The sequence below is a fragment of the Musa acuminata genome, chromosome BXJ3-1, assembly GCF_036884655.1.
Source record: "Musa acuminata AAA Group cultivar baxijiao chromosome BXJ3-1, Cavendish_Baxijiao_AAA, whole genome shotgun sequence".
Taxonomy (NCBI): Eukaryota; Viridiplantae; Streptophyta; class Magnoliopsida; order Zingiberales; family Musaceae; genus Musa; species Musa acuminata.
The window spans coordinates 17,876,651-17,886,246 of record NC_088349.1 but is presented as its reverse complement, the minus strand read 5'-3'; the positions used below and the strand labels follow the sequence as shown (position 1 = coordinate 17,886,246).

The 9,596-nt window shown below is 45.6% G+C and overlaps 1 protein-coding gene across 1 annotated transcript; it reads left to right on the top strand.

Moving 5' to 3' along the window:
• The first annotated feature begins 278 nt into the window (after window positions 1-278).
• On the top strand, window positions 279-7,555 carry LOC135629216 (uncharacterized). Its single transcript, XM_065136411.1, has 2 exons — window positions 279-362; window positions 7,028-7,555. The coding sequence occupies exons 1-2, from the start codon at window positions 279-281 to the stop codon at window positions 7,553-7,555; spliced, it is 612 nt and encodes a 203-aa protein (XP_064992483.1).
• The last annotated feature ends 2,041 nt before the right edge of the window (window positions 7,556-9,596 follow it).

Here is a 9,596-nt window from a genome sequence, read left to right as displayed (position 1 = left end):
AAACTAACGTGCTACCGACCCTCATATAATAGTATAAAGCCCCTGGCCGGTATCCGGCCCGGGGAGGGGAATAAAAATAGAAAACAATCCAACCCACTACTAACTTGCTCGGCGGAGGGGCTAAAGTCGGGGATCACCCGACGAGGGCCATTTTTGTAGGCAAACGACCACCCATGAGCCGCGAACGTCTCAACCCAGGGGTCACCATCCACACGTAAGGATGAACTATCAATTGACCAAAGCCCGACCAATGCCAACATGCATTCCTTCCCGAGGGCATGGCCACCTTATCATCTAGCTTACTCGACAGAAGGCTCCCGACATTGACCCTTGGACCAAACCGTGCTGACTCATCAGCCACGGTATATTTGTTCACTAACATTTTAGCACTAGAATGAGGGCCATGTCGTAGGAGCATCTCACAGGAGCTCTCCTCGAGGGAGAACCGCCGACCGGGTCTCCCCTCCATCGAGCCCGAAAATCAGCCCCTCCCCACCCTCGGAGATGGGGGGGGATCCCGGCCTCAACGTCAGATCGCTACTGGTGCCTGTTCAACGACCCAGGTTTGTCGCCCCCCAGACTAACCACAGGACCCTCGGTCATGACATCCAAGGCTTTTCTCAGCCTAACCTAGCAAGTGCAAGCCATAGCGGGCATGATGCAGACGCTCTCTCCGCTCATTCCTCAGATCGTGTGGCTAGCGGCTCCCCGACTTGACCTGACTCAACAGAGGCCGAGCGGGGAGTAAGTCGGGATGGGAGAAGCCCGAGAGCAAGCAACGAACCCGAGAGGTCCGCCCAAGCAGAGCATGCCCGCACCCTACCAAATTACACTACCCCACTTCGAGCCTGACACCATATCGTTTGCCTCGATGGATGACTCGCTTAGGGCCCAACTGTCCCGGGTTAACCAACGCCTGGACGAGTTCCAGCACGAGTTCCAAAAATCATGTAACAAGTCCAGCGAAGGTGGCTTAGGCGGGTCCCCTTTCACTCAGGAAGTATAGGACAAGTCGGTACCCCTCAACTTTAGGCTGCTGGCATTGGAGAGATATGACGGTGGCTCCGATCCCGCGGAGCATGTCTCCGCATTTCGAGCTCAGATGGCCCTCTATGGCACCCCCGATGCATTGATGTGCTGGGCATTTCCGACCACCCTAAGGAGACCAGCACGAGCGTGGTTCAACCGACTATGCTAATCCTCGATCTTATCCTTCGACCAGCTCGCTAGGGAGTTCAAGCAGAACTTCCTCTTCAGCGTGCGACCTAGGCCTTCCATGGCCACCTTGCTCGTGTTGTCTCAGCGTGAAGATGAGTCGCTCTCCCAGTTCATGGCACGTTTTGCCACTGAGATCCGGGGATTCCCGAACGCTCACCCCTCTTTAATCATGCAAGCATTTCTTATGAGTTTGTGTTAGAACCCTTGCAGATTCTAAACTTGGGGTTGATCTCTTTAGGGGATCGGCCTTCTTGGAACTCTATAGGGGTTCCTCCCTCCAAGTTGCTACTTAAAGGTTGTAGAAAAGATTCATCTATTGCTTATGAAAGGAGGAGGAATACATGGCTATTTATAGGGCTTCTAAAACCTTAACTCATAATATGACTCCTACTCAAGACTCCTACTTCTAACCAACTCCTAATAGGACTCATACTCAAGACTCCTATTCCTTTACAACTCTTAATTCTTCTCTAAGAAACAATCTCCTAACCCTAGCTGGCCTCTTCACCTCTTTAATAGGGGTCGGCTTAGGTAGGTATTACATGAATATCCCTCTCAATTAGAACTCTCATAGCTAGAGTCCTAACAGACCCGCCCTCTTCAAATCAGCCTTGTCCTCGAGGCTGACGATTCATGAATTCTAGGAATTTGATTTTCAAGTTGTCATAGTTCTCCCAAGTGGCATCTTCTGTTGGCAGGTTCGCCCACTGTATTATCACTTTAGTAGTGGGTCATCGTCATCGTGTCATGATCCGTCGATCAATAATGGCACTTGGTTGGGTCTGGAGTTCTCCTTGGGTAGTCTTATTTGGTGGGTGGCTTTGGGCTGCCTCCAAGCATCTATTTACAACTTTCATCTGGCCATCGGTTTGTGGGTGATATACCGTACTCCTTTTCAATTTAATACCCTGCATATGGAATAACTTTGTCCAAAATCTGCTCGTGAAGATGCAAGTAGAATTTGTCACAAGCACAATGCGTCCTTATAGTGTAATTCTTTTGAGTCCCAATTGTAATGATCCATGGAGCTTAGTGCTTCCTCCAATTTTTTTTTGATCTTACTGGTCTCCGAATCTTCCTGCCATTCCATCTTAATATCCTTAAGGAAGTCGCTGGTCGGAAGTGAAACGGTCGAAAATTCAGCTTGCTCGGGTAGCTGCGAAAGCACATCTGCAACAACATTCTCTTTCCCCTTTTTGTAAGTTATTTCATAATCAAATCTAAGAAGTTTTGTTACCCATTTTTGCTGCTAAGGGGATGTTATCTTTCGCTCAAAAAGTACTTGAGTCTTTTATGATTGGTTTTAATTTGAAATTGTCGACCGATCAAGTAGGGTCTCCACCTCGTTGCTGCATGCACAATGGCGAGCATCTCCTTATCATATATTGACATATTTTAATGGGAGAGAGACAATGCCTTGCTAGTGTATACGAGTGGTCGACCATCTTGCATGAGAATGGATTCAATTCTGACTCCAGATGCGTCGGCCTCAATAATGAAGGGTCGGCTGAAATCTGGTAGTGCTAGCACCGACGTCGTCATCATGGCTGCCTTAAGTTTGTTAAAGGTAGCGGAGGCTCTATCCGACCATTGGAAGATATCTTTTTTTAATAAAGAAGTAAGTGGTGCACTGATCTTTCCATAGTTTTTCACAAACTTGCGGTAGTAGCCTGTTAAACCTAGAAAGCCATGTAGCAATTTTATGTTCCTCGGGGTCGGCCAGTTTTGCATTGCTCCAATTTTGAAGGAGTCCACTGCCACACCTTCCTTTGATATGATATGCTCAAGATATTCCACCTTCTGTTGAAGAAAGCAAAAATTCGTAGTAGTTGTTGTGTGTTCAAAAGGTGGTTTTCGGTATGTCTTCTTCGCATACTCGTATTTGATGATACCCGGATCAAAGGTCTATCTTTGTGAAGATTTGTGCTCCCTTTCATCTAGTAATTCATATACTATTAAAATAGGGTATTTGTCCTTGATGGTTATGCCATTGAGAGCTCGGTAATCAATACACAATCGCCATGTTCCGTTCTTCTTTCGTACGAGGAGCACCGGTGAAGAGTAGGGGCTGCAACATGGCCGAATAACTCCTATTTCGAGCATCTCTTTTACAATCCTTTCTATTTCATCCTTCTGGAGATGTGGATATTGATATGGTTGAGTATTTACTAGAGATTTGCCTAGAAGAATCGTTATACAATGATCATGTCGATGGGTAAGAGGTAGGTTGCGTGGTTCATCAAATATATCTGAAAATTCAGCAAGCAAAGGAAGTAGATTTGGATCTCCAAATTCTATTGGCTCTCCCTTAGTTTACTGCTCCAGTTGTACCAAAAAGCCATTGCATGCTTTATACAAAACCTTCTCCATTTATTGTGTGCAAATCGTTATTACGTCGCCCCCACGTTTCCCATGCAGTATCACTTGTTTCTCTTTACTATAAAATTTCATAATTAGTTTCATAAAATTTCAAGAAACATCACCTAATGTTATCAACCATTTAATTCTAAGCATGGCCTCATGATCATCAAGAGGGAGGAGGAAGAAATATGCAATTATCTCTTGGTCCTGCAGCAGTAGTTTCACCCGCAAGCATCTTTCGTCGCACTTTAGGGTTCTGCCATCGGTGACGTTTACATCGGACTTGCTGAAACCTTCGATATGGAGTGCTATCCGAGCTGCAACCTTACTATTTAGAAAGTTATTAGTGCTGCCTGTGTCGATGAGAATAGTGATCGATTGTTGTTTGAGAAGGCCTCCAACTTTCATCATTTACGAGTTTGAGTAGCCAGCTAGTGTGGGTACCATAACGTCGGTTAGTTGTGGTTCTTCTTCCATATCTTCTTCTTCATATTCAAGGCTCTCTTCTAGATGTTCAATGACCTCTTCTTCTACTGGTTCAATCATAAGAAGGCTCCCTTTACTACAACAATGCTCATAGCTCCACGGCTCGTCGCAATGCCAACACAACCTCATTGGTGCAGGGACTCGGTCGACAGTAGGGAGGGCTGAGGGCTTTGGTATTGCTGGTCGAGGAGCGACCCTAGTCCTCCGAGCTTCATGGTTCAATCGCTCCTCTTGATGTCGTGCGAAAGATATGGCTGCCATAAGCGTGTATAGTTGTCGCGCTTTAACTTCTCCCTAGATCTCCGGCTTTAAGCCCTCAATGAAGGTCTCCAATAGTTATTTTTGAGACTAATCATGAGTTTGATTAGATAACCTTTCAAACCTGGTTTGGTACTCTTGAATGGTGGAGGTTTGTCGGATCTTTGCTAGTTGTCCGTCAATGTTCTCGTAATCGGTTGGTCCGAAGTGGATCAGCAGTCCTTTGAATTATCACTATAAGAGGACTCTATGAGTGTGTTCAAATCAATCAAACCACTGTATGACATCTCCTTCAAAATATATAGCTGTAATTTTCACCATAGATGCGTCCACGGTTTTGTGGTACCAAAAATATCGCTCCACGCGCGAGATCTAACAATCGGGTCTCCTTCTTCCCATCTAGGGAAGTCCACCCTCATGCATGGATAGTTGGGGTTGGTCATAAAGCCTCCCCTCTCTTGGAAGTCATCTCTTTGGGCTTGGTGCAATTGGGCAAAGCTCTCTCCTTGATGTGATTTCTTCAGGCTTAGTGGTCGGCCCAATCTGAGTTCGGTAAAGAGTGTCCGAATCTTATCCTCTATTCATGCCTCAAAGGCTTCGAATTTAGCATTGATTGCCTCCTTAGATGCCATAGTATATGCCTCCAAATATGTGATGTTAAGATCTTTCTTTTGTTGTCAGGTTAAAGGCATGTATAGGTTGAGAGAAGTGATGGTCGAAAGGGTTGGTGGATCGGTGGATGTAGGCTGCGGTTTAGGCTTGTTTTGTGGCTGTTTTGGGTGCAGTTTGAGGGTATGGTTTAGTAGAGTTTTAGGGCTATGGATAAAAGTTTTAGATCTATGGTAGATGATAGCAAAGGTTTGATAGAAATCAATGAAAGTTGCTGCAAATATGTGCTATCTTGTAAGAGCAGAATTATCGTCGAAGAAACAGTGGTTTCTCAATGAAATTTCTACCAAAAACTTGAAAGATTTAAGGAGGGAATTGATAGCAATATCTCAGTTTATATGACAGCAAGGATATCCAATTTAATTAAGAAAATTTTGGCAGTAACAGCAAGAAAATTGGTGCAAGTTGCGATAGCAGAATTCTCGTCAAAAAATTTTAGCGGTTTACGACAAAAATTTGCAGCAACACAAAATTATTTTTAGAGATGAATTCCTCAATAGATCAATCTTAGATGGAAGCCAAGATGATCTATAAAGTGTATAAGGAATTTTATTCAAAAAATATTGCAAATAGATGGGTTAAGGCAACAATATGCGGCTGAAATTTTCTGCAGCACAGATTTTTAAGTGTAGCAGATTGGATGTAAAAGATCAATATTTTATATTGAGAATTTTTTGACGAAACCAAAGGGAAATCTACTGTTAGAAGTGTCAAAGCTATCATAAAAATTTTGTAGAGATTTGGATAGAAAAAATATAGTATCAAGATCAAATAAACAGTGCTATGCAGCTGAAATTTTACAATACAGATTTTCAAGTATAGTAGATTAGACGTAAAATATCAATGGTTTATATTGAGAATTTTTTGACAAAATCAAAGGAAAATCTGCTGTTAGGAAGTGTCAAAACTGTTATAAAAATTTCATAGAGATTTGGATAGAAAAAACGTAGTAGCAAGATCAAACAATCTGTACTATGCGGCTAAAATTTTACAATGTATCTTTCGTCGTAGAGATGAAAACTTTACGACGAAAAGTTTATGCAGCAATTTTGGAATAATTTTTTTTTTAGATTTTTGAATAAGGATAACTAAATTGTAGCAGCAGTAAGATAGGAAACCAGAACCTGTTGTAATTCATGGGGAGATCAAAGGATGATCCGCGGTGGTGGAGATGACGGCGGAATTTTATGACGATCTTTTAAGCAATTGTGGGAATTGCTTTGGGCGGCTGTGGAGGGTTAATGGATGGCTGTGGAAGGGCAGCGAGATGTCAAGAACACTGCTTTGATACCAGGTGTTAGAACCCTTGTAGATTCTAAACTTGGGGTTGATCTCTTTAGGGGATCGACCTCCTTGGAACTCTATAGGGTTTTCTCCCTCCAAGTTGCTGCTCAAAGGCTGCAGAAAAGATTCATCTATTGCTTATGAAAAGAGAAAGAATACATGGCTATTTATAGGGCTTTTAAAACCCTAACTCCTAATAGGACTCCTACTCAAGACTCCTACTTCTAACCAACTCTTAATAGGACCTATACTCAAGACTCCTATTCCTTTACAACTCCTAATTCTTCTCTAAGAAACAACCTCCTAACCCTAGCCGGCCTCTTCACCTCTTTAATAGGGGTCGACTTAGGTAGGTTTTACATGAATGTCCCTCTCAATTAGGACTCTCCTAGTTAGAGTCCTAATAGTTTGAAGCCTTCGAGGTTCTTCTGGTCACTAATCGAGAAGCTGCCAGTAACCGTCTCCGAAATATTCTAGCGCGCTAACCAGTACGTCACCGCCGAAGCATTAGTGGCAGGGAAGTGCATGGACGGTAAGAGGCCAAGGGCAGAACAATCCTACGGAGTGACCTAAGCAGCCCCGGTGCCACCCCACCGGAGGCCCGACCGACAAGAGCTACTACTCTCGAGGCCCTCGCCTCTCCCTCTGAATACGTCTCGCACCGAGATCTTTCTCCAAATTAGGTAAAATGGTCTCTTGCAATAGCCTCATCCCATGAGGGCCACTCACAAAGATCGTCTAAATATTGTAGGTTCACCGGGACTACGACCATGACACGGAGGACTGCCACGACCTTCAGAATCAAATAGAGAGACTGATCCAGAGAGGTCACCTTGGATGCTATCTCAAGGAACCCCGGGAAGTGACTCCACACCCCAGGGGACTCGTTGAAAGACAAATCGTTGTCATCTCTGGGGGACCAGCAGCCGGCGGCAATAGCTCTGTGGCGAGGAAGGCCTACGCCCGCAGCATGGTTGAGAAACGTCTCCGGCCCGAGCTCAAGCCTAAAATCACCTTTAGGGCTAGAGAAGTTGAGCGCTCCCATCATGACGATGCTCTGGTGATCTCCATCCAGATCGCTAACGCTCGAGTCAAAAGGGTGATGGTTGACACCGGGAGTTCTGCCGACGTCCTTTACTTCGACGCCTTCAAGAGGCTTGGTTTGACCGAGGGAGACCTCACCCTCATGGCGTCAACACTCACCAAATTCACGGGGGATTCCATCTCCCCGCTCGGGACCATGTCCTCCCTGTCACCATTAGGGAGGAGCCGAGAGTGAAGACAATAATGACCACCTTCATGGTAGTCGATCTGCCCTCGGCCTTTAACATCATCCTCAGCCAACCGATGCTCAACAAGTTAAAGGCGGTGGTTTCCACCTACCATAGGGCCATCAAGTTTTCGACCTTGACGGGGATCAGGGAGGCCTGAAGTGACCCAGGAGAGTCAAGGTGATGCTATCTGATGGCGGTTACTCTCCCGGGGAAATCGTGCCCAACTCAAGTCCCTGACCCCCGTGAAAGACCCATAGCACCGATGCCACTGGAGCCTCTCGAGCAACTCCTCGAGGTACCCCTGAAAAGGAGCCGACTCGATCTGACCGTCAAGGTCAGAACCACACTCCCCGAAGTAGATCAGCTCTACCTCATTGACTTCTTGAGGAAAAACACTGATATGTTCGCATGGTCCCTCGAGGAGATGCTCGAGATCAACCTAGAAGTGGCCCAACATCGGCTCAACATCGACCCCGAGGCTCGGCCAGTGAGACAAAGACCAAGGAAGTTCACCCTTGACCGATAGAAGGTAATCGACAACAAGGTCGACCGCCTTAAAAGGGTCGGATTCATTACCGGGTATGCCCAAGGACTACTATCCGCTCCTTAGGATAGACCAATTAGTCGATGCCACCACCGGCCAGGAACTCCTTTGTTCATGGACGCATTCTCGGGCTATAACCAAATCTGGATGGCGACTCACGATCAAGAGAACACCGCCTTCGTCACCAATAGAGGGGCGTATTGTTATAAATATTGAATCTTGTATTTTGATGATAAAACCACTTGATATGTGTTTATGATTTAATCTGCGTTTTGAGTGACGCAGGATGCTTCAATCAGGATGAGATAATTAAAGCAAGAAAATCATGTTATATTGAAGGAACATGTTAGAAGATTAGACGTCGGGCCGGTGGATCGATCGACGTATCGATAGAAGGCTTCGGGCCATGGATTCGGGCATCGGGCCAAGAAGAGCAGGTATTGCACCAAGGATATCGGAGTTACGGAGTCAACTGGCCGATTGGGCAATAGGCCGCAAGAGAGGACGATGTGCCAAAGAATCGGACAAAGCGTCGAGGGACCACTGACATGCCGGACAACTTGATTAATTGCTTAGGAGTAATTGTCTAGATCGAACTTTTGTTTTACATGTGTAGGATTAACTACGATAGCTTGAAGACATAAGGCAAGTCTACTGGAGTCAAGTTTGATGGGTGTTCGAGAGTCTGAAGATTCGTTGGAGATGCTGTCGGAACCAACCGAGAAGAAATCGGGGACTTGTCGGAGTTTTCGAAAGTCCGCCAAAGAGATCGTCGGAGGTTCACAGAGATCACCGAGAAGGCTCAGCTACTCGCTGAACTCGCCACAAGATCGGGAGCCTACTGGGAGTCCGCTGAAAGAAATTCGAGGGTGTATCGGAAGTCCATCGGAAGATCGCCGGAAAGCTCACCGGAAGGAGACTTGGCGTTTGCCGGTTGAAAACTTGCTTAGGACTATGTTTTCAATTGCGTAGTTTGCATGTAATTAGGGTTAGGATTAAGGGATAATCCTATATCCTGGTTAGGGGCCAATTGGGCCCGATATTATCTAGTTTGAACCAGATTTGAAGCCCATCTAGTGACCCATAGGACCGGACGGTGGAACCGCCGGACTGGGCGATGGCACTGCCCAAAACCCGAGGATCGGGCAGTGGAATCGTCGGACTGGGTGGTGGCACCGCCCATCACCTGAGAGGTCTAGCGGTGGCACCGCCAGTACACTGTCAGTGTCAGACACTAATAGGCGGTGGCACTGCCACTAACAGGCAATGGCATCGCCAACATCAGGAACCCAAGAGAATTCAAAAATTGGAGCCCAAATTTGAATCCTCTTGGGATCTATAAATACCCCTCAATTCTCAGTAGAGAATACAACCTTTGAGAAGTTAGAGATCGAGATAAAGCCTTAGCAAAGTCTTTAGTAAGTCTTGTTTTCAATTGCTTAAGTGTTCACCTCCTTCTTTCTTATTGAAAATTTGTAAGAGTGTGAACCACTTGTAAAAGG